We start from the raw sequence: 24,121 nt of genomic DNA on the forward strand, positions 1-24,121 counted from the left end.
TTAATGCAGATCAGGTATCCTTTTACTGATTTGGACAAAATTTTAAGGTTGCAGGTCCTGTGCAAACCTAGGCTGAGTACACATTACCATTTACTCTGCTTCCAGTGTTCACCAACTGCTGGCTTTTGAGTACATCATTCCACAATGTTACTCATGGTTCAGAGCTACCGGTACCCAGTAGTTTAGGGGTTGCCAACCTGGTGTCATGGTGCCCATGAAGGCTTCCACGGGTGCCCCAAAGCTTTCATTTAAACAAAGGGGGCGGGGAGTAAGTCTCTAGCCCTCCTAGAAAGTTATGGGGCAAAATGTGCAAATGCCTTCTAAGCACACATTTTTGTACTAGTTTGTTGGTTGGAGAACTGCAACACAAAATGGGGAGAAGTGTGAATTTCAAAGGACTGCTGTATTTCTCTCCCAACCCTATTTCTGGGTAAACTTGAGCAGGATTTAGCTGCAAGGGACTCTCTTATTCTTTCCAACATTTGTTGACAGAAGTGTTCTTGTACTCTTTATGCCACAGGTTGGGAATTGCTTAAACGAAACATGAATACCTTTCTGTATGAACCCCCTTCCTCCCAGAAATCTAGTGTTTGAACCTTTCTAGTGCATAATCTCCCTTCTCCCTTACATACTTTTTATCGGGGAAGAATCTAGGCTGGAACTCTGACATTCTAGTTTTCTATATGCAGAGAATCCTTTTTGTATGGAGGCTTATTAAATCCCCAGAGTATTCCCCACCCCATTGCTTGAAGCGATGCAGCCAAGACACAGGTTGACCAGGTCAGGAGGCCTGGCTGACATTAAGCAAACCACTACTTCCTGGGTCTCAGCCTCGTTGCTTGCAGTGTGGGGGTCATGATTTTGACCTGCTTCGCAGGGATGTTGTGTGAGTTGGTGAGCAAATGTACACAAAGCTCTTTGATCCAATTCATAATGTGTTGTGTGAATCCTGTTACTCTGCAGAATGGGGCTCTGTGGAGCAAAGTGTAGGGCAGTTCAGGCTGCGTGCACACTCCTGTTTACTCTGCAACCACTATGCGTCCACCGCTGGTTTGTGAAGCCTTGTACACTGGACAACATCAACTGCAATTGAGAATACTGCATTTTGATGAATTCCACACACACCCCCAATCAGCTTTGATCTGATTTGAAAACTGATTTGACATCTCTGTCCCCGCTTCACCCACTGGAGTGGGCAGACAGCAGGTGACTTGGAAATGCACCCAACCGTACTCATGTCTACGGCGGTGTGGAAATGCGACTTGGAATGTCTTGGAGCAGGGAGAAGGGTTGACTTTGCTGCCTTTTAAGCCAGCAATGTGTACACAGCCTTGGGAGTATATGGGGGCTAGTTTGATGGTAGTGCAATCCTAAGCATGTCCTCTCAGAAGCTTTACTGAATTCGCTGGGACTTAACCCCCCAGGTAAATGGGGTTAGGGTTTCAGCCTGGCGTATATAAAGCAACTTCTGTGGTATCCTATTTTGCCCCAACAGGGAAACCATCTGTTTTGTTTGGCTCTGAAAACCGCAAGAGAAAAATGGAAACCGAAAGAGATGGACAACATGTGGTGGCCCACGACACTCAAGTGTGAGTTACCCTGAAAGGGATATAACAGGAAGGGTTTGCTGGTCAGTGGAAGTGAGTGTGTTTTCTGTGCAGAAACCAGAAGATCCTGGGTTAAGACCCTGGACCTGCTGTAAGTGTGTCTAGTGACTCCATATCATAGTGCGAGAGCACAAATACTGTAGATCCTTCAGCCCTTTTATATGGTTCATGACGTTTATAAATCACACCTCTTAAATCCGCCCACTTAAGTCTTTTCTGCTGTTCACCTTCTTTGTTCCCCTGTTGGTACTCTAACAGCACGGTCCTTATTTCTCCATATTTAAAAGTAAGTCCCCTGAGTAATCCCTTTTAGGATTGCAGCCTAAATCTTCTTTCAATGACCTTAATGACCTTAATTTGGTGGTGCTGCTATTGCTCTCAAGGTGACTGACAAGAACTGCATCCTAAAAGTCTGTCTGTCTGACTCTAACCTCTTAGCTCTGGTGCTTACCATGTTAAAGGAAGATGTGCAGCCAGAGACCCAAACAGCAGAACTTGCCCCATCTTGAATCACCAGGTGGGGAAGATAAAAAAACATCAGCCTCCCTTTGGCTGACAAAAGCTATCATATATCAAGAACCACGTGAAAACTCTCAGAACCTTCTGTTTTGCTGAATCTTGAGGGGAAGAGAAACTCTTGTATGCTGGCAATTTACTTGTCTTTGCATACTATTCCATTTGTGACAACATTTGCCTGCCTTGCACACAAGTGGGCAATTAGCAGGGCAACCAGTGTTAGAAACTCAGATATATAAGCTAGTTGCCAAATGGCTCCTTAAATCAAGTTTGCAGTCACCAAAACGGAATGTCTAGCTGCCATTTCTGGGCAAGACGGCTCTAAAGTCTTATTTTTCAAATGATGGACTGACTGTGATTGATTCTCAATCAAACATCTGGCTAGTTTAGATGACGACCTTGAGCTAGGTTAAGAACTTTGAAAAGTTAAAGAGGAAGAGCCACTTGATCCTGGTGCAGTCCACACATATATGTTGGCCTATTCCTACCTGTTTTTCTTAATGGTGACATGGACCATTCATAAGGTAGGGATATTCTTCACAACTGTGAGCAGGTCAGTGAAGTGGGGTAAGTGAAGGCATGTGACAACAATTAACTATAACGTCGTTCACTGCTCTTGCTCAGGCTGCACAGAAATGACCTCTTGGTTCCTGAAATTTATTCTGATGGTGCAGATAAAATTAACTGAGAGAATTCTACATGATGCGGTATTGGTGTGCAAAAGCAGTCCAAGGATCCCCAGGCACACACCTTCAGATGGTGGTGATGTCATGCGCCATCCTGATGCCCAGGCATCTTCACTTGGTCTCAGGTGGCTGATAGCCAGGTACAAAACACGCCTGGCGAATTTCGAACCCTGAGGGCAGTGTGTGGTTGCAGCAGAAGTCACATGCTGCATGCAAAAGGTTGATCGCCACAAAATGCCCTTTCTGCGCATGCCTCTTGCAATTCCTGACCTTGATCTGCTGCTTCCAGTGCTTGAAGTCTTGTGAGAAAAGAGATGGGTATAAAGTGGTGGTAGCCTTTCGCTCAGTAAAAATGAGAATCTGACGGAACTGCTTTAACATTAAGCTTTTACCGCAGGCTGGTACAAGCTCACTGCTGAACCCCGTTAACTTTCAGGGAGGAGGTGAGCTTGTTGACTGCTTGTTACCCCCCATCACTTTAGCTCTTATTTCTTGTCAAAAGAAGGAATTGTGTTAATATATCTGCTTCCCCAATTAATTCCATGGCAGAAGGCGGATCAGGGAGATTGAAATGGATCTTGACGATGGTGCTGATAAAGAGGAAGGTGAATCAGACTCGTCTACAGAGTGAGTTGAACTTCTAGAAACTGTGCTAGACAAGTAGGAACGATGGATCACCTCTTCATCGCCGCCTCTGCTTTTTTAAATTGAGCTTGCTGAAAGACAGTATTTGTTTTGCCAGCTCCGACTGTGGTCCTCACAAAACTTAACAGTATCCTATATAGCAGAGGTTTCTACCTTTCTTTTCGGCCTAATGACTGCATGGCATCCATTTTGCACCCCCTGTGGTTTGTGATGTTGGTCGCAATCCATATCTATCCTTGAGAAATAGGCTGCATTCTGATGTGTTTTCCCTGAGCCAGCTTTGATCCAAATTGAGAAAAGGAACGACCTAGTTGCAGTTTAAGCCAGTAACAGGATCGCAGCCTAGAACCAGGAGCCCCGGAAAAGCAGTGTTTTTAAAAATGAAATTGCTGTAGGTATACAGGTGTCCATATTGCCACAATCATATGGCTGAACTATGGAAATTGCTGACTTTAACCACTATTAAAATAGCTGCCACTACTTATGGACTTGAGAAGGGCTTTTTTGTTGCATTGTAATTAAACATTTGCTTGTGATTTATGTGCCTTGTTTTGTTTTTTATGCTGCTGCTTTATGTATATGATTTATGTTTTATTGGCATTGTTTTACAATGAAGGGCAGCATAGAAATATTTCAGGTGAAGTACTTTTCTGTTTGGTGGGCTTGATCTGTTCAGTTACTATTTCTTTGAAACCCTGATCATAGTCCTAATAATAATAATAATAATAATAATAATTTCCCTTTCTCCCCCTGAACTAGCCTAATAAAGAAAAAAGTCTCCCAGTTTGTGATGTCTTTTGGATTCAGGTAAGTATTACTACAACATGAACATCAGCAAAACATGGCAAGGCAATTGTAGATTGGCAGATCGATACCTTGCAGCTTTCTACTTACAGAATTGCGAACATGAAAATTGCTCTCATTTAAGAAAATCAACTTTGATTCATTCGTTCTCCCAGCCAGCTAACTTTTGGTGGCTTAAGCATAATTTGTAAGCACATCAACTGCATGCAATAGGGTATGATTCCACCTGAGTAACACTTCCCAAAATCTGTATTGCACACAACTCTGCTTCCTGGTTGTACTACATACACATAATGGGATATCAATTTTCTGGAAACTTGAGACCAGCCACTTGCATTAGTCAGTTGCTTTGCTTTGCATTACAGATGCAAATTGGTTGCCACCCCTTTCTGCCTGCTGAACACATGGACTCCCTCTTCAGACCAAAGCCTAATTGGTGGACAAAGATTGCCCCTTCCGTTCTTTATTGTGTTAAATATGTCTTCATAAAAGTATATTTGTCTATCCCTTTTCCAGGAGTAATATTTGCACTACAATGAAGTAAAATTATTTTTATTTCCATTTGCATGATTCTTCCCTTGAAGTGACCGTCTTCCTCACTTTTCTTCCCCATTCCCTTCACTTGTTTTAGGCTTTTTGGAGTTGTGCTTATTTTTGTGGACATCTCCCTTGTGATTCTGTCTCTAATGATTGCTCACAAATACCACTCTGTTGATGTCATGATTGGAAATATCTCTCTGGCCATAGCATTCTTCTTCCTCTTTGATGTCCTCCTGCGAGTGTCCATTGAAGGGTAAGAGCATGAATCATTGTAAAGCTGTGCTGCTGTGGAAACCGTTGTGTTCTTAGCTGTATAAGTTTTCATAGAATAAGAATAAGACATTGACCTTGCATTCAGAGGGCTAGCAGAGAGGTCGTAACCTTCCCCATAAAACCCCCCTTGCAGCAGTATTCTTACTGCATCTGGAATAGGGATAAAGGCTTGAAAATGTTCTTTAGGAAACAGGAAGAAAAAGTGAAGCCTGTTGTGCTGACTGCTGCTGTTCAGAATTCCACCACCAGCCTCTTTTCATGATATTTTGTTCTATTCACACACACACACCTGATTCAGTCCCCTCCCCTATTTTTTTCCTCCCCAGCAGTCAATATTCTGTAGCCACTGAGCACGTTCATTCCTAATTAATTGGTCTTGGTTTTGGGGGTATTGTTCTTCTTTTCAGAGAGAGGGGGTTTGCCTCCTTAGGTTTTTTCCCCCTTTAATAACTTTTGCATTTCTGGAAATGTGCCCCCCTCCCTCCCCAAAGCTTACAGGTTCCTTCTCTTGTTTCTTAGCCTCATTTTGTCTACGCCAGGGCCGACTTTGTTAATCTTTCATAATACAGCGCCCTGTGCGAGGCCGATATTTTGTGGGGCCCCCCCAAATCATGGGCCTGCTCAGCTCAGCGCACTGTGCAAGGGAACCACCTGCACCGCCCAAAATCCTGCACTGTCAGAATGCGGTATCTGAGTTGGCTGCTAGTGTGCATAGTTGAGCTGTTCTTTTTGGTGTCCTGCCCGCAATGTGATGCGCACCCATGTTGTGGCTCGTTCAGACTCATATAGTCAGTCTCATATTTAAAACTGGCATTTTATCATAACTCTGTGTACAGGCCCAATTCTGGGAATGGGCAGACCTTGCTTCAGCCCAACCTTTCTGGGATAAGGGGCACATCTCGAATTTGCTGTGCGTAACACTCGCAAAATGGCTGCGTGGCACAACGTAAAATGGCCATCACATCTAAAAAAGCAGGAAAAGGCAACGCCACTGAGTGGCGCAGGCATGCTCCTCCCAACAGCGGAGGGGAGAATGAGCCAATACTATGAGCCAATACTATGCTTACTGACAGAGGGAAGTTATTTGCCCCGCTCCTCTGTTCAAAATGGAATGGAGGGTGGTTGTCCTATCCTGGCTTGCAGTGAAATATGAGCATGGTGAAGGGGTGGTGTGTTCAGTGTAGGAGAGGCTGAGCTGGTGCAAATGGGAATAGGAAGACCGAAAACACGTATGTGTGCATTCAAGGGGATAATTGCAGAGACCTTATGCAGTCGCCATAAGAGGCTCTGGAGGGCACACTGGTGCCCATAGGTGCCCCATTGCTAACCCCTGCCTCCGCTAAACAGGGCTTTCCTGGGCTAACTGTGGTTTATACCCTGCAGCATGATACTTGGACCAATGTCTCCTTGCAAAATTGGCTTCTTAAGCACCTACATATGCCAATGTTGAATAATCCTAGGTGGCCTACAAAGTACTTGTCAAAGTGAGCTCCTGTTGCTAAATCATTGTTGCTAGTTGTCTTTTGCAGATCTCTTTTTCATTTCAGCTTCGAAAAGTACTTTGAATCCAATCTAAATATTCTAGATGCTATCATTGTTGGGGTCACGCTGCTGATCGATTTTGTGTATGCCGTCTCTGACTTCAGCGGAATAAGCCTAATTCCAAGGCAAGGAGAGTGCAGAATCTTCTTCTTTCTCTCTCCCCTCCCCTCCTTCCTTTCAAAGGTGTCCGTTTTTCATCTGTGGTGGTGAAGGCAAAATGCAAACAAGCATGTGGATAATTTGGCTTTTAAAAGTGCCGGGTGTTGAGTGGGGTTGCTAATGTAGTCAGATCTTTTTGGTGAAGGGCGGTATATAAACTTAACAAATAAAAATAAATTTAAAAATAATGCCCCCTAACAGGCACCTTGTGATCACATCCAACCTTTGGGCCTCTCCAGCTTTGTTTCTGTCTCTTATTTGTGTTCAAAACCTCATAATGCAATTTATTTTTTCCATTAAATTTATATACCCCCCCCTTCAGCTGGGGATCACAGGGCTCTTTGCAGTGTAAGAGTGGTTCTTTTTTGTTTAATGGTATATCATGAGGTTTTAAACCATAAAAGCTTTTAAAAATAACCACAAAGCAGTGCCTGTATTTCCATTGCTTTTCTCTTTCCCTTGTCCATCATGTTGAATTGCCTGTGTCCTCATTTGGTTAGATTTAGTGTACTGTGCTTTTTAACTGGTTATTTATCCACTGATATCTTGTCAGTATTATAGCTCTTTGAATGGCTGGTCTCCTAACAACACTCAGCACCCTTAAAGTGCTTTCAGTATATGGTGTGGATTATTTATCTGCACCTAAACATCAGGTAGGGACGCGGGTGGCACTGTGGGTTAAGCCACAGAGCCTAGGGCTTGCCGATCTGAAGGTCGGCGGTTCGAATCCCCGCGACGGGGTGAGCTCCTGTTGCTTGGTCCCTGCTCCTGCCAACCTAGCAGTCCGAAAGCACGTCAAAGTGCAAGTAGATAAATAGGTACCGCTGCGGCGGGAAGGTAAACGGTGTTTCTGTGCGCTGCTCTGGTTTGCCAGAAGCGGCTTAGTCAAGCTGGCCACATGACCCGGAAGTGGAAAACCGGCTCCCTCGGCCAATAAAGCGAGATGAGCACTGCAACCCCAGAGTCATCCGTGACTGGACCTAACAGTCAGGGGTCCCTTTACCTTTACCTTTAAACATCAGGTGCTCCTTATTTATGGTAAGATCTGGTCACAGAGGCTTAGCATACTGATAACTCTGTGCAGTTTGCAAGGACTGCACACTGACCTGGCATGCCTACGAACACCTCCATCTAGAAAGGCTGTTGAAGCTGGAGCTATGCTGTGCATTGTAGACAGACATAAACATGTAGCCTCTTGCCAGCTTTTCATATTGTTATGCTGACCACTTTTTTTTCCTTTTCACCAGAGCGGTTATTATTTTTCGTATCCTGAGGGTTATAATTCTGATAAGAATATTTCGACTGGCATCGGAGAAGGAACGACTTGAAAAGCTCACGAGGAGGCTAGTAAGCAACACTGGGGCTTGTCAACTATGGGAGCTAGACACAAGGACTTTCTCCCTGGGAAGGCACATGTAGTTATCTTGCTGCTTGCCTTTCAGCTCCTGTTTCTGTTTGACTTTTAATTTACAAGAGTTAATATTGACATCCCCAATATGGTTTATGTAAACAAATCAGCATCAACATTAAACTATTTTAATTGTTGTATTTCTATTTTAAGTTGACTTGAAGGAGTCTAATTAAAAGACAGGATAGAAATGCTTTAAAAATGTAGAACAATCAAGATCAGTCATACTTGCATGATTTGGAGTGCAGAACTTCCAATTTCTTGGTAATGCACTGCCTTATATTTATGACTTTTGCTGCTGTTCTAATTTTATTGTTTTTAAGCCGTTATGGGCAGCCTTGGAAATAGTAACACCTGTCAGACTAAACTAGTCTATTTGTTTCCCAACTTCCCCTTTCAATTTTCTTCTATGTGTTTTGCTGGCAGGTATCAGAAAACAAAAGGCGTTACACGAAAGATGGGTTTGATCTGGACCTCACATATGTCACTGGTGTGTATAATAACCTGGTTAAAGGGAAGAAGTTGATTATTATGTACTTTTCTCATGGGAGCTTGGAAAGATCCAGGCAGCCAAGAATCATGGAAGAAAACTTAAGTGTGTGCGTGCGTGTCTGCCAGCGCATCCTTTGCTCTTGTCCTCACCTGGCCTTGCTTCTGGGGCAGCTACTAACTGGGCAGACATGGCAATGCATGACCTTTGCTTGGTTATCACTTCTCTGAAGGAAGTGAATAAGTGCCCAGGCAGATCTTGCCAATAGCCCTGGGCAGTTAAAGTCTAACCACATAGAGCCAAGGCACTCAGAGGCACGTAAACGCTGCTTTTGCCACTCTGCCAGTGAAACAGACTTTGAGCTTTTGGTCATACGAGTTGCGGTCACACCTCTCCTCTTTTGCATCTTAGAATTAGCTCTTGATTGCTGATCTAAATGACAAGACAGACTTGAGGCGCTAACACCCACAGAAGAGACTTTGTTCAAATGTGAAATGGAACTGTGGACCAATGGTCCTGGCAGAGGCTAGGGTGCTGGTCCAACAGGAGGGAAACAAAACATTCGCTGCTGTCACATGGTGGTCTGCTTGCCTTGTGTGTGCAGGCTGTGGGTTCCAATTCCACTCTGCTGGACCATGGGCCAAGAGAGAGAGAGTCCCATATACAAGGAGCCAACACTGAAAAGGCATTCTAGAACCTGTCTTTCTCCATCAGTGAAGAATCTTAAACCTGCCAAGCAGTGCACTTTTAAAATGTATATAATTCCATCTGTGTGCCTGTCTGTTGTCCAAGGGGCTTATGGCAGCTGGGTAGGAATCCTATTTTTGGGTTATAAGAACCCTACAAGGGAAGCTGGTCTGAGATACAGCGATCTGCTCAGCTAAGCTAACCAGTCAGCCTCATAACTGAATGGGAACTTGAACCTACTCTTCTCTGACCGAAAGCCCAGCCATCAATTTTGCATGGCTGTAAGCCCCAGCACAAGTCAAAACTTTCAGTTGTATCAGGTTTTAGTGATTGGTTAGCTACATGCAGGCTTGCACTCGTGTGTCCACATGCTCAAACAGGTGGGCTTAATCCCCCCCCCTGCGTGCTGTCCTTCAGCACCACAAATCACCCCCACTAGGACTGTTTTTAGCCCTTCATGTTATAAGAATTGGGTAAAATTCTTACACAACTGTGTATACACGCAGCCTGTGTGCACAAATGGTCCATGGGATTACGCTGTTTTAAAGTTGGATTTAAAGAGGGAATTTGAGATAGCATAGAAGAAGCTTCTTAGTTTATCTTACTTGTAAAAGTCTAGTGGTTCATGAGGATGAACTCCTGAGTTGTCAGAAGTCTGATCTCTGTGAAAACAAATACTTTTGACCTGAAATACTGCAAGTTATAAACCAGCAAATGTGTTGCGGTCTCATTAGACTTATACAGCCTGTATGTGTGTGTTTTTATCTCTCAGCTCGTGTTATAGCAATGTCCTTTCCATCTTCTGGGAAGCAGTCTTGGTACAGGAATCCTATAAAGGTAGCATAAACTCTGAAAGTGTGCAAATAGTTCTCACTGTATAACTATGGCATACAGTATTGCTTTTTTAATTGATACCTTTTTTGTTTTTGATTCCACACTTGCAATTGAAGAGAAATTATGCCCTTTCTTCAAGTTCCTGCATTGAGGGGTTGATAGCATGCTAATTTACTTACAGTACATCTTGATTGCTGTAATTGACCTAGAAGCTAGATAAACAACCAAAATATTTACTTAATTGGTGACGATTTGTTTTCCTTCCTTTCCTTGCCAGAGCTAATGACAGGCTGCTGGCATTGTGCTTGATTTTTTCTCTACGATCAGAGGGTCATAGTTAGGATTTGGTTTTTTGGCCCTCAAAAATGGGTGTGCTATGTCTTAGAATTAGAAGCCAATAAGCTGCAGGCATTAAAACATTTTCTTTTCCACACCACCTTTTTAAGGGCAACTCACAAGTCTGCTTAAGCATGGGTCGCATCCACACCATCCATTTAAACACACACATGGCTTCTCCCAAATAATCCTGGGAACTGTAGTGAATGGTGCTGGGAATTGTGGCTCTATGAGGGGTAAACTATTGCAGTTCCCAGCATTCTTTGGGGAAAGTGTTCAGTGCTTTGAACATGCTTTAAATACATGGTGTAGAGGTGACAGTAGACTTAAATTTTGTCTAGATGTCAACCTAATCCCGTCTTCCTCAACATGGTACTGTCCATATGTTGTTTGGGATACATCTCTGAATGTTGACTATGCTGGCAGTGGCTTATGGGTGTCCAACAAGATTAAGAATGCACTACATTGACTCCCTCTGCATTTATAGGTTCTAAATGTGTATTTAATCTCCCCGCCATAGCTGCCAAGTTATCCCTTTTTTACAGGGATTTTCCCTTATGCTGAATAGGCTTCCTCGCGAGAAAAGCGAAAACTTGGCAGCTATGCTCCCCGCTAAGGCTAAGGCTAACACATTGCTGGAATCCAACCATATCTACAGCAATATGCTGGCACTGAAGGCCTCTTTGCACAAGGGGAGATCTCCATTTTGCTTGGATTAGCTTCTCTGAATTCTGAAATGGGTTTCACCAATGCATTGCCACATCGTTGGGTCCTAATGCTTCTGGCGTCCTTTGAATATCTCCTCCTGCTTTTATAGGAAGTTGCAAGGTTCTTGGATACGAAACATGAAGGCCACTACAAAGTCTACAACCTTTGCAGTAAGCATCTCCTATTTAGACCGTTTTTAATTTAGTTATGCATAAAACAGGCTTCCTCAACCTCGGCCCCTCAGATGGTTTTGGCCTACAACTCCCATGATCCCTAGCTAGCAGGACCAGTGGTCAGGGATGCTGGGAATTGTAGTCTCGAAACATCTGGAGTGCCAAGGTTGAGGAAGCCTGGCATAGAATGTAACTTGCAAAGGAGGCATCTTACATCTGAGCATATACAGTGGTACCTCGGCTTACAAACACAATTGGTTCCGGAAGGCTGTACTTAACCTGAAGCGTACTTAACCTGAAGCAAACTTTCCCATTGAAAGTAATGGAAAGTGGATTAATCCGTTCCAGACGGTCCACGGAGTACTTAAACTGAAGCGTACTTAACCTAAAGCAAACTTTCCCATTGAAAGTAATGGAAAGTGGATTAATCTGTTCCAGACGGGTCCACTGAGTACTCAACCTGAAGCGTACTTAACCTGAGGTATGAGTGTGATTGGTTCCGGAAGTCCGTACTTAACCTGAAGCGGCACTCATTTTGCTTTACTGGCCGAGGGAGCTGGCGTACAGCTTCCGGGTCATGTGGCCAGCATGACAAAGCCGCTTCTGGCGAACCAGAGCAGCACACGGAAACGCCGTTTACCTTCCTGCCAGAGTGTTACCTATTTATCTACTTGCACTTTGACATGCTTTCGAACTGCTAGGTTGGCAGGTGCAGGGACCGAACAACGGGAGCTCACCCCGTCACGGGGATTCAAACCGCTGACCTTCAGATTGGCAAGCCCTAGGCTCTGTGGTTTAACCCACAGCGCCACCCGTGTCCCTTTTTACCACTTAAAGTTGGGTTATAATGTACTAAATGTTCTATTTCTTCAAATGACTTCATCGTGGCATCTAAGGGGCTTCCTGTGAGCCTGATTTGACCACCAAGTCTAACACAAACTCTTCTGAAATAAAGTGTGTGGCTTTAAAAGTACTTGACTTTTCAGTGCTTCAATAGCAACAGTTTTAACGAGCTGTTACTTTTTCTTTTTAGCGCCCTGTTCTTATTGTTTGTGTTACGATTATGCGTTTTGTACATCAGCCTGAGCTGCTTTGAAATATGGGTGGCTTCTGAATACCTTTCCATGAATAAAAGAAGGAGAAGTAAACACTGCTTAATTCCTGTTCCCCCCAGTAAGGGCCAGGGCCAGTTCTGAGCAATGTGCTTTCTGGCGGGCTTCCTCGGGTTAACCTGACAGTGGCAGCAGCACTGAAAAGGTGTCTGAGAACAAGCATTATAATGTCACAGAATAACTCTGGGGCATTGTGGGAAATGGTGGCTTGTAGACCTGACTGTCTAGTGTTGAGGCAGCAGGTGGGTCTTGCTGAGGCACTAGGGTGCAAGGAGCCACTATAGGGTGCAAGTGCTGTCTCTGGGCCTGTCCCTAATACTAGTGAAGTCCAGGAAAAAGAAGAGGCCCTTGCGGTTCACTGCCGTTACTTTTAACCACGTTTCACAGACTCCTCCCTACCTCCCTGGGTGGCTTCACCTATAACAGTGATCCCTAGTTTTGCTTGCTTGGATTGCTTAGGTAGATATTTGTTATGTACTGAGCTGAATCCTAGAACAATAGGATTCAGAATCAGCAGTCTGATTTGTCCGCAGGAGGTACCCAATCCAACTCCAGGTGGAAGTGAATCTGCAACCTGATTGGCCTGCAGGAGCAGCCAATCAGGCGGCTGGCAGAAGTGAATCTGCAACCTGATTGGCCTGTAGGAGCAGCCAATCAGGCTGCAGGCAGAAGTCAATCCACAACCTGATTGGCCCACAGGTGTAGCCCTGAAGTAGCCAATCATGCAAGGCCCATTGTGTAAATAATGTATATAAGCAGATGGTTTTGGGAAAAGAGCCATTCTTCTCTTCTTCTCCTTGATGATTATGAGCTGAAGAAAGAGCATGAAATTCACTCTCGACTCCGAGTATATTTCAATATTTAATGAAAAACTTAAAGAAAAGATAACAAGAAACATCCCTGTGAACCACTATGCTTAGCTTTGTGAGACAGAACACACAATAATTCCAATTTGATACAGTGGAGCTGTGAACACTGTAATACTGTGGAAGCTGTAAATTTGAAATAACCACTTTGTGTCTGCGAAATAAGGCTGTGCCTTCTCACCCATCACTTGAGGGGAGGGAAACAATATTTTTGACAGGTGTGGTTTTGTTTTTCCAACCCCACTCAAGTTGAGACTTTGGAACAAAAAGCTGCTGTTTGGGGTTGATTTAAATGCTCAATATCCAGACATGTAGAAGCTGACGCGAGTTTTTAATCTGTTTTTAGCTTACCTTATTTTAATTGTATTTTGAATTTTTTTAAATACCTGGTTTTAGCTTGGTCTTTTATTGGCTTTTTTGGGGTAAATTGCCTAGTGGTTCTATTTACAATCAAAGAGTGAATAAATTTTGTAAGATAAATAAAAATATTTTATATACCCTTCCCTCCCCTGCAGGTGAACAGGGCTATGACCCAAAGATATTCCATTACAGGGTGGAGAGAATATTTATTGATGACCATAATGTTCCCACTCTAGAGTAAGTATAATTTCAAGGTGCTTCTGTGTGCATATAAGGAGAGAAAATTTAAATAAAAAGACCCATCAGGGCAGCTGAAGAACGCAAATGTCTCTAGTCCATGAGAAACCAGTTCAGAGAAAATTAAAAAGCACGGTGCCAATGTCATTTGTAAATGGCATTGAAACAAGATATTTCCAAGCCAGGTGAGATTTAACTTGGTTAATGTATTTCATTTATGTATATAGATCACTTTCAAAAATCTCTAAACAATGTAAAAAAAAATTACTATAAAATTATCAATAATGCACAGGAAAAAATTCAAGACAAGTACTAAATTATTAACTAAATTATTGTTGACTTGCTGGAATAATGTTTTTAGTCAACTTCTTTAAAGTGTTTTAGTGAGGGTGTGTGCCCGATGTTGATAGCAAGTTGCAAAGCACTGGAGCTGCCACCCCAAAAGATCAGTCTGCTTGTGAATGTTGTTCGGCGCTTGTAATATTGCAAGTTCCACAGACTAAAAGGGGTTGAGCACGTACACACAAGGCAAGCCAACCTTTCAGGTAAACCGATCCTAAGCTGCTAAGGGCTTACTATTGCTCTGATAAAATGATTGTGTGTTAGGTTCCCTTCCCCCCTCCCCCAAAGAACATCTCAGAAAAGAAAATTTAAGTGAGATTCCTCTTTCTGCCCTTAAGGGAGATGGTCCAATTTACGCAAGACGTGATGGAATGGATGTTGCAAGATGACAACAACATCATAGCAATACATTGCAAAGGAGGCAAGGGTAAGTAAGTGCTTTTTAGTGGAAACATTGACATGGAGCTACTATTTTTAAGGAAGGTAGGGTGGAAGACTTCAAAAGTTGGAACGCATGAATAAAAACTACAACTTCATATTTAAATACCAGAACATGCTACTATTCATCTCTGCCACAAAATGTGCTCCTAGATTTGGAGTTCATTATACCCTTTTGTAGGGTGCATGATGTGAGGGACCCAGGTGGCGCTGTGGTTAAACCACTGAGCCTAGGGCTTGGTGATCAGAAGGTCGGCGGTTCGAATCCCTGTGACGGGGTGAGCTCCCGTTGCTTGGTCCCAGCTCCTGCCAACCTAGCAGTTCGAAAGCACCTCAAAATGCAAGTAGATAAATAGGAACCGCTACAGCGGGAAGGTAAACGGCATTTCCATGTGCTGCTCTGGTTTGCCAGAAGCAGCTTTGTCATGCTGGCCACATGACTTGGAAGCTATACGCCGGCTCCCTCGGCCAATAATGCGAGATGAGTGCCGCAACCCCAGAGTCGGTCACGACAGGACCTAATGGTCAGGGGTCCCTTTACCTTTACCTTTAGGGTGCATGATGTAGGAAGCAGGGGAGGCTCAAAGCTTCAGGGAAGCCAATGTCGGGGAAGCCAGATGCATTTTGAGTTCTGCGTGGAGGCCATAGAATCATAGAATGGTACAGTTGGAAGGAATACTGAGGGTCACCTAGGTCCTAGTCTAAAGCATTTATGTCAGATGGCCTTCCAGCCTCTGCTTAAACACTTCAAGTGAAGGAGAGTCCACAACCTCCCGAGTGAGTCCGTTCTACTGTCCAATAGCTCTTACCATCAGAAAGATCTCCCAAATGTTTAATTGGAATCTCCTTTCATGTAACTTAAATCCATTGGTACAGGCCCTACCCTCTAGAGTAGAAGAAAACAAGCTTGTTCCATCTTCCACGCAACAGCCCTTTAGATATTTGAAGATGGCTGTCATATCTCCTCTCAGTCTCCTCTTTGCCAGGCTAAACATCCCCAGCTCCCTCAACCGTTCTTCGTAATTCACATTATAGAATTACAGAGTTGGAAGGGACTGCAAGGATCACCTAGTCCAACCCCCTGCAACACAGGAATCTTGTGCCCAATGTGGGGTTCAATCTCAGGGTCATGAGTTCGAGTCTCATGCTGTACTGACTGGGTTATCTCTTTTGTAGCATAATCTGAATGCGCTAGTGGTTCCCTTCTTGAGTACAACTAGAATCCAGCCCTGATGACTTTCCTCTGAAGTCTTGATTCCCTGCCCCTTTTTTAAAAAAATGCAGGTAGAACTGGCACCATGATTTGCATCTGGCTTATTGAGAACAGCCTGTTTGAAAGTGCAAAGGTACGTAAAGTGATGGCAGCAATGGTCTTCCCTTTGAACTTGTGTGCTTTAATTCTCTCAAAGACCAAAGGGTGGCTTTTCTCTGTGCAGAGAATGCTGAAGAATGTATTCTACCTGGGTGGCGATTCATTTGAGTGGCATGACAATCTGAAGTTTATATACATGGTTCAGCTCAGTTGCAGGAGGCGTGTGCTTGGCTTATAGCCATAGCTGCCAAGTCTCCCGTATTCCCTGGGGAACCCCCGTTTTTCCAGCTATCCCTGGCCGAAAAAAACTGATTTTTTTGTCCCCCCCCCCGGTTTATTCTGGCGCGACGGCCATTTTGGAACTTGGCGGAGCATGCTCAGAAGCGACTTTTGATGCTGCTTTGCCCAGTTCCAAAATGGCTGCAGCGCGACTTCTGGTGCGGCGGCCATTTTGGAACAGGGCAGAGCAGCATCAAAAGTAGCTTCTGAGCATGCTCCGCCCAGTTCCAAAATGGCGGCAGCGCTACTTCCGGTCTGCTACTTCCGGTCCAGTCCCTTATTTTTCAGGCCGGAACTTGGCAGCTATGCTTATAGCACCATCCCTCCATTGCCAGAAATGCCTTGTGCACAGAGTGAAGGCTCATCCCTCAATGCAATTTGGCTGAACCACGTAGTAAGCAGTATGCAAACACTGCTACCACCGTGTGGCATTTTTTCTGTCACTTCCAAGGGAAATGTTTGACCTAGTCCAGAGTTGGGGTGCCCTAGGCCCAGGTTCTGAATACAGCCTTCAGGCCTTTCTTGCTTGCCTGGATTTTTGAGAGTAGTTTACGTAGAAATTAGCCTGCTGTACAAAGGTAAAATTTGCATGGATTCCTCCACCTACTTTTGCCTCTGGCCTTGCCTACCACTGCCATGTGACTTCTAGAAGATTGCTCAGAAAGGAATGCAGCTCTCAGACGGGGAAAATGATGAAATTTGACTGGTAAACCTGTTACTTAACCCCAAGGTTGTTGCTGGAAAAAATCCAGCAGTGTCTTTTGGGAGAGGAGGAAAAGCAGGGGGTGATTTTTGCCATCTCCACCCCCTGAAAGCTTGCTCCAGAGTGTTGTGGGATCGTTGAACAGCATAGAAGATGGTGGGGGGGGCTTCATGGGGAGCAATCAATTGACACAAAAGAATCTCCCCCACGACTCTAATGTATTGAAGATCCTTCTGTAAACAGAACAGTGCCATCAGAGAAAACCAATGGTTCTGGAGAGGAATGCTGTGTTTTAAGCCACTAATGTGTACATAGCCAATCTGTACGCAGGAGCAAACTTCACGTTCACCAGACGTGGACTTTCCCAGCTCCTTTAACTCTGCAGCCTCTTGTCTCCCTTGAAAACCTGCTTTTGGAGGAACCCCATGGGAATGGTGTAGGAATAAGGGGTAAGGGAGCAGATTAAAGAGGAAGTTGGCAGAATCCACCCCGCTCCAATGTGAACAGAGGAAAAACTTTGCCTCCAAACCTGTGTCTCTAAAAGAACACTTTATAGTTCCTTGGATTTAAAACTAAACACAACAAGATATGGTGACACCTGTTATCATCTTCCTTTTTTAAAGGAAAGTTTACAGTACTTTGGTAAAAGAAGAACCGATGAAAGCACAAGCTCCAAGTTTCAGGGTGTTGAAACTCCATCACAGGTAAGAGTCACCCAAACTTCAGCCCTCCAGATGTTTCAGGGTGTTGAAACTCCATCACAGGTAAGAGTCACCCAAACTTCGGCCCTCCAGATGTTTTGGACTACAATTCCCATCATCCCTGACCACTGGTCCTGTTAGCTAGGGATCATGGGAGTTGTAGGCCAAAACATCTGGAGGGCCGCAATTTGGGGGTGCCTGGTCTAAAGAAACCGGAACTAGTATTGTAGCAAGGGATTAACACAACTTGCAGATTGTCACGATTCAGTTCTGTAACTGACCATTTTTCCCGCACCACCCTTCTCATACCCCTCCATTTCTGGATAGTGCCTAGAGTGCCTTCAGTCCAGTGAACAACCTATAATATTACGGCCTTTTAACATATGTTGAGTCCAGGATTTGGGAGCGTTTGGGTAAAGCAAGGCTTGCAACGATGGGGTGTGAAGGTCATCTTCTCTTGCAGCCAAAAGGTTGCTCCTTCTTCAGGGTTGAGTTGGGAGATTTGCTTTTGCTTTTAGCTTTGAAAATGCTGTAGCTTGTTTGTAACTTATTTCTCAAGGCACACTCAAATTTTCTTTGCAGAATAGGTACGTTGAGTATTACGCAACCTTGAAATGGAAGTACAACCTGCAGCTCCCAAAACCGAGACCACTTGAAATAAAAAGCATAAAGCTCTACGCTATCCATGGTAAGCACTGCTAAAATTTTGTAGGATTTCTAGTGGCATTACATGTCCCCCTTTCTCATTTCCTCTATTGTGATGCGAGTTTACTTTGCAGTAAACAACTCAGCATCAGTCCTTGAAATTCAGTCTAATAATTTTCCTGTTATCACTATTTAACCGTTCGAAAAACTTTTTTGTAGGAGTTGGGAAAGGCAACGGGAGCGATTTGAGGGTGAAGATAATAATGGAGAAGCAAGTGGTATTTTGTTGTGTTTGTGCAACCCAAGAAAACTGCCAGGTAAGGGACTCCCAGTTTAATTTTAAAAGCCTGTCATGAGTGGCTGGCAGAAGAAATTGTTACCTGTCCAGAGTTTTTGCAACAGGTGGTATATTTAAGGTTCTTTCTGTGCGATGGATTACTTAATCCCCATAATTAATGTGAATTTGCTAGACATGCTTTGGGGATGTGCTTTTGATGCAAGGAGAGCTAACGTTTTGAGCATTCTAAAAGTGAAGCATTCTAGAATTCTGAAAAAATGCAGTGTTTCTCACAAATGGCCCTTGCGTTCCTGCTGTTCTTATAATTGTGTGGAATCATAATCATAATCATAATTTATTATTTCTACCCCCGCCCATCTGGCTGGGTTTCCCCAGCCACGCTGGGCGGCTTTCAACAGAACATTAAAAATAAAAACCTCAATAAAAAATAAAACTTCAAACATTAAAAGCTTCCCTAAACAGGGCTGCCCAGGTGTCTTCTAAAAGTCGGATAGTTCTTTATTTCCTTGACATCTGATGGGAGGGTGTTCCACAGGGCAGGCACGACTACTGAGAAGGCCCTCGCAGTGAGGGAACTGCCAGAAGGCCCTCGGCACTGGATCTCAGTGTCTGGGCTGAACGATGGGGGTGGAGATGCTCCTTCAGGTATACTGGGCTGAGACTGTTTTGGGCTTTAAAGGTCAGCACCAACATTTTGAATTGTGCTCGGAAACGTAAAGGGAGCCAATGTAGGTCTTTCAGGACCGGTGTTAATGGTCTCGGGCGCCACTCCCAGTCACCAATCTAGCTGCTGCATCCTGAATAACTTGCATGGCTGTCACAGGTACTCTTGGGATGAGATTATTGGCAAGCAGCCCATCTACTCTGTTATTCCTGCGTCATTTAACGCTTAACACATTTTCTAGAAGCTAAGCACTTCTTCTGAAATGGAGTTATGACTAGCAGCCTTATCGGGGGGGGGGGACAATGATCACATACTGGTTCCACCACCCCCAGTTAATATATATTACATAAATACAGCACATTTGTTAGATTGGGACATACAGGAATAGCACACACAGGATGAAATGCAGTAGGCAGGAAATTCTTTCCCTAAAATACCTTACATTTTAAAAGAAAAGCATGGATGGGAGAAAAAGGTGCCCATCTTTCAGCTAAACAGAATTTGGCAGTATATGGTGCTCTAAAATCTTCCCTCAACAGCAATGCCTGTGAACCTTACGTTCCAGCTGTGTTCTCCTAAGTAGTAATAGATTAACGGGAGGGAGTGTTGCTAGGCGATTTGGGGAGCAGCCAAGAATTTTATGCTTTAATGGGGCCAAAGGAAAGTTACCAGTCCAAATTAGTTTTCAGAGGGCAAATTAAGTTGGGTCATTAGGGAGGGGGCTGCTGGGACCTTACTTCCCAAGCTGCCACAGTAGGATGCTATAGCTGATTCAGTAGATAAAAGTTCATGCATTTTGTAACAAGAATATTTCATTGTGAATGAGATGTCCGATCTCCTTTCAGTTGTTCTTTGATGGCGAAAACGACTGGGTGGTAATTGCTTTTGAATGCTGCCCCATAGTTAGCAAAGATGTGAAAGTCAGATTTGAATCTTCTTCATCTGTAAGTAAATGAACTGCGGATCTTTTGTATTTCTCTCACACAGCAGTTGTGTCCTCTATAGCCCATAGCTGACCCATCTCAAACACAAGGTTCGCTTTGTTTAGATCCTGCTTAACATTCAGAATTATAAAAGTGGATAGGGAATTTCTATAACCTGCCTTTTGACCCCGTGGAATCTAAATCCTGAAAACTATGATGAAACTTAAAGACGCAGGAACGCCTGGAGAAATGGAACGTGACTTATGATATTTCAGAAAGTAAAGGAGGTGTTATTGAAGGGAAGATTTTTAACTTAAAAAAACACAACACGCTGTAGAAACAAAACAACGAATATTGGAAACTAGCTTGACACAGAAAAGGCCGAGTGTCAAGGGTATCAAAGGATGAGTTATTTGGTAGATGAAATGACAAGCACCAAATATAATAAATCACATTAAATCTTAAATTAAAAAGCTGGTGTAGTGGAGTAATGACTCAGAGTGAAGTCTGTCTCCCTGGTTCGAATATTGTATCAACTTAGGTGACGTGCTCTAGGCTTAGAGAGAGCTACCTTCTGGGATGTGTTGTGATTGTGACAGGGGGGGTAATGCACGTGACACATTTTGAACACGGGAAAGCACTATACAAAGGTGGGTAGGTATTAAACATTCAATCTTTTTGCAGGCGATTCCAAAAGGCTACGATGACTGCGCTTTCTTCTTTTGGTTCCACACAGCCTTTGTAGAGGACAACAGGTAAGCTGTAATGACTGACATCAGAGGCCTGTGGCAAAAAGCTAAGATGCCCTCAAACTTTGGCTGGTTTGGGAACCAGAGTGTGATAAACTTTTATCTGTGTGGAAAAAATGGGTTCAATACAAGTCTCCACTAGCAAGAGAAAGGCTTTTCTTTCTTCCATGGGACCGCGTTATGTTTTTTAAAGGTAAACAACCACCCTTTCCCCCTCACATGATCCCACAGAAGAAAGTAGAGCCTGTCATTTGCTACTGAGGACTTGCCTTGAGCCTAACTCTTCAAAAAGACGCAGGCTAAAAAATACTGTCTCCGCCTTGTTGGGGGAAGAGGGCATGAGTTCAAGTCTCTGCAGGTTTTTCTTACATGGAAATGCACTGTTGGGCAAGTCTCCAATAAAGGAAGTTGGCTGAGTGAAGAACGGAGAAATCAATTTCCTTTCAGGGATGGAGGCCTCATTGCTCACTACTGAAGCATTACTGCTGAGAAATAAACACCATGTAGGAGAAATTAAAGATTAAGCAGGCATGTTGCTACTTTTAAGTAGCAGGAATATGAACACTTGCTCATCTGTCTCCAGGTACACGTAATCAGACTCGCCCTGTATTGGAAAGGAATCATTATCTACCCCATTTCCAATTGCAGGCCAGCATGTTATGTAATATATGAAGGGACAGAGGACGTCTAATGAGTCAGAATGCTAGCAGAATGTCACTAGCTGGACAACAAATTAAAAGCCACTATTAACTCGTAAAGCAGAATGAGCTATACATTCTTTTTGGGGGTGCAACAAGGGACATCAGAAACAGTAGAAATGGCCACAACTTGCACATTCATCCAAGGTCAGGAGCAGAAACCATGCAAATGAATATAAGTGGTATTTGCTATTGTTGTTCTTAGTCCACAAATGTTATTTTCTGCATGGTTTCCGATGTGTCCCTTTCATTGACATTGATCACATGATTCATTACATTGGTTTTGGCCACAGTGCGGTGAGCTAGAAAGGTGAACTATAGCATAATGGAATGGAATGGAAACAATGGTGAAAAATGGAGGACAGAACAGAAATGGCTGCCTCATAGCTGCAACTACTACTGTAGCTCATCAACGCTAGGAGAATGACTGAGGACAAGTCCCCAACAAATGGGAGGCAGCCATGCTTTTGTGCTAAAAATGGATTGTGTGGTTAAAACTGGAGATGAAGACAGCATTTATAGATGAAGTATATGCTCCCGTGTTCTGCCAGTAGCTACTTCGTTTTGTATTTCCAATGTGACTTAGTCAGGTGTTCTGTTTCTGTGTTGTATCACTGTGCCAGGGGTTGGGGGGGGGGGTTGGTGGTGAGGACGAGCTCTGTGCTATCACCTCCCCATGAGTCAGGAATGGTAACTTCTGCAAGGGGGAGCCCCTTCTCTGTGCCATAGGTTCCATGTGAGGTGTGGAACCCCAAGTTCTCCAGGGTTCTGAATGGTGTGGGGAGCTCCTCCACCATACCGGTAGGTTGATCAAACGCAGAAGGAAAATGCTTGAACATGTGCCATTCCCTGCACATGGATCTACATGCTCTTCATTAAACGTAATGCTTCCCTCCCCACTTTCCCCAGGCTTTACCTTTCTAGAAATGAAATTGATAACCTACACAAGCCAAGGATGTGGAAGACTTTCAGGGAAGACTTTGCTGTGGAGCTGCACTTTGCTGAACCCTAACCAGAAGTGAACAGTGGCAAGTTCCTTCCCAGGATCATGATCCTCTGCCACCACTATGGCATTGCCTTCTAAATCTCATTTGTGTCTGTATAGGAGCATGCAGAACTGAAGATTGAACAGAGAGCTTGCCTAGCTATTTTGTGTGTTGCTTATAATGATTAAAACGATTAATTTTGGCAGCTTGTTTGTGTCTCCATGTGAAAAATAGTTTCCAGTGTTTCAAACTCTACCCACCCCATTCCCATCTTCTCAGGTGGCTGACCTCAATTCAAACTCTGTGGTATGCCCACATTGCATGGTCTTCTAAATGAGACCATTAGACGTTGCTTCGGTCACCAAGATCTGACTAGCTATGTTAAGATTCACCCATTTAATCCTAGCAGCAATTTTCATTTAATCAAACTGAGCATTTATAAGAAGGATGGGGAGCCTGCAACTCACTGGATATTTTTGGCACTCTCAACTCCCATAATTCCTAACCATTGGCTGTGCTCGCTGGGGTTAGTCAGCTGGGAATGCGATATCCCAGCATTGTGAAAAGAATGCTTTTAGTACCCTTTTTTTTTTTTGCTGATGTGCCGTGGATGTTCCTGGAACTGGGAGGCTTGGGATACATCGGCCGTTATATTGGCAAACTGACCACTTCACTTGCACAGCGGACTCCCTTCCTGGACTTGTTATTTGGAACTGGAACTTGCTCAGCCTTGTTGTGATCTACTTGCACATAGGCCTCCAGACGTTTGGATGGCTCAAGGACTTGACTTCAGCAGTGTGATGTTATTATTAAAGGTTACCGTTTACCTCTAAAGCAGAGATGGTGGCCTGCCAGATTACGTTGGAACTGCAAGTCCCACAAGTCCAGCAATAATGAATGTGACTAGTGTTGTGGCTCTGCAGCTATTGTTTGTCTGGAGGTTATTCATCCCTGATTTAATGACACAGAATACAAGCCACTCATCCTACCCAACCCATTGCAACAGCAGTCAAATTGGAATGTTCTGCCCAGACCTTGAAGAGGCTCATGGATTCAACTAGATTCCTGAATTCTAGACCTCACGTGGGATTAGAGTTGACCTGAAAGATAGCACTGTCAAAAAAACTCCTCAAATTTGCTAAGTGGGCTACTGTTTACAGCAGCGTAAACGTAAAGGGACCCATGACCATTAAGTCCAGTCGCGGACGACTCTGGGGTTGCTGCACTCATCTCGCTTTACTGGCCGAGGGAGCCGGCGTACAGCTTCCGGGTCACGTGGCCACTATGACTAAGCCGCTTCTGGCGAACCAGAGCAGTGCACAGAAACGCCATTTACCTTCCCACCGGAGCGGTACCTATTTATCTACTTGCACTTTGATGTGCTTTCGAACTGCTAGGTT

At 43.9% G+C, this 24,121-nt stretch overlaps 1 protein-coding gene across 1 annotated transcript; it reads left to right on the forward strand.

The window, feature by feature from the left end:
• The first annotated feature begins 1,500 nt into the window (after positions 1-1,500).
• On the forward strand, positions 1,501-22,906 carry LOC118082880 (phosphatidylinositol 3,4,5-trisphosphate 3-phosphatase TPTE2). Its single transcript, XM_060272387.1, has 18 exons — positions 1,501-1,589; positions 3,359-3,436; positions 4,214-4,261; positions 4,890-5,051; positions 6,619-6,738; positions 8,020-8,119; positions 8,607-8,670; positions 10,130-10,194; positions 11,345-11,405; positions 13,902-13,983; positions 14,664-14,752; positions 16,048-16,109; positions 17,681-17,761; positions 18,341-18,446; positions 18,623-18,720; positions 20,211-20,309; positions 20,973-21,043; positions 22,645-22,906. Exons 1-18 carry the CDS (start codon positions 1,540-1,542, stop codon positions 22,745-22,747), a joined length of 1,539 nt encoding a protein of 512 aa, XP_060128370.1. The 5' UTR covers positions 1,501-1,539; the 3' UTR covers positions 22,748-22,906.
• The last annotated feature ends 1,215 nt before the right edge of the window (positions 22,907-24,121 follow it).

The sequence above is a fragment of the Zootoca vivipara genome, chromosome 3, assembly GCF_963506605.1.
Source record: "Zootoca vivipara chromosome 3, rZooViv1.1, whole genome shotgun sequence".
Taxonomy (NCBI): domain Eukaryota; kingdom Metazoa; phylum Chordata; class Lepidosauria; order Squamata; family Lacertidae; genus Zootoca; species Zootoca vivipara.

Bases quoted from the DNA above. Each gene is read 5' to 3' on its own strand.
- LOC118082880 (XM_060272387.1), top strand. From the start codon at position 1,540: ATGGAAACCGAAAGAGATGGACAACATGTGGTGGCCCACGACACTCAA. The intron at 3,437-4,213 runs GTGAGTTGAACT...CCCCTGAACTAG, and splicing joins GAATCAGACTCGTCTACAGA to CCTAATAAAGAAAAAAGTCT. The intron at 14,753-16,047 runs GTAAGTAAGTGC...AAAAAAATGCAG, and splicing joins ACATTGCAAAGGAGGCAAGG to GTAGAACTGGCACCATGATT.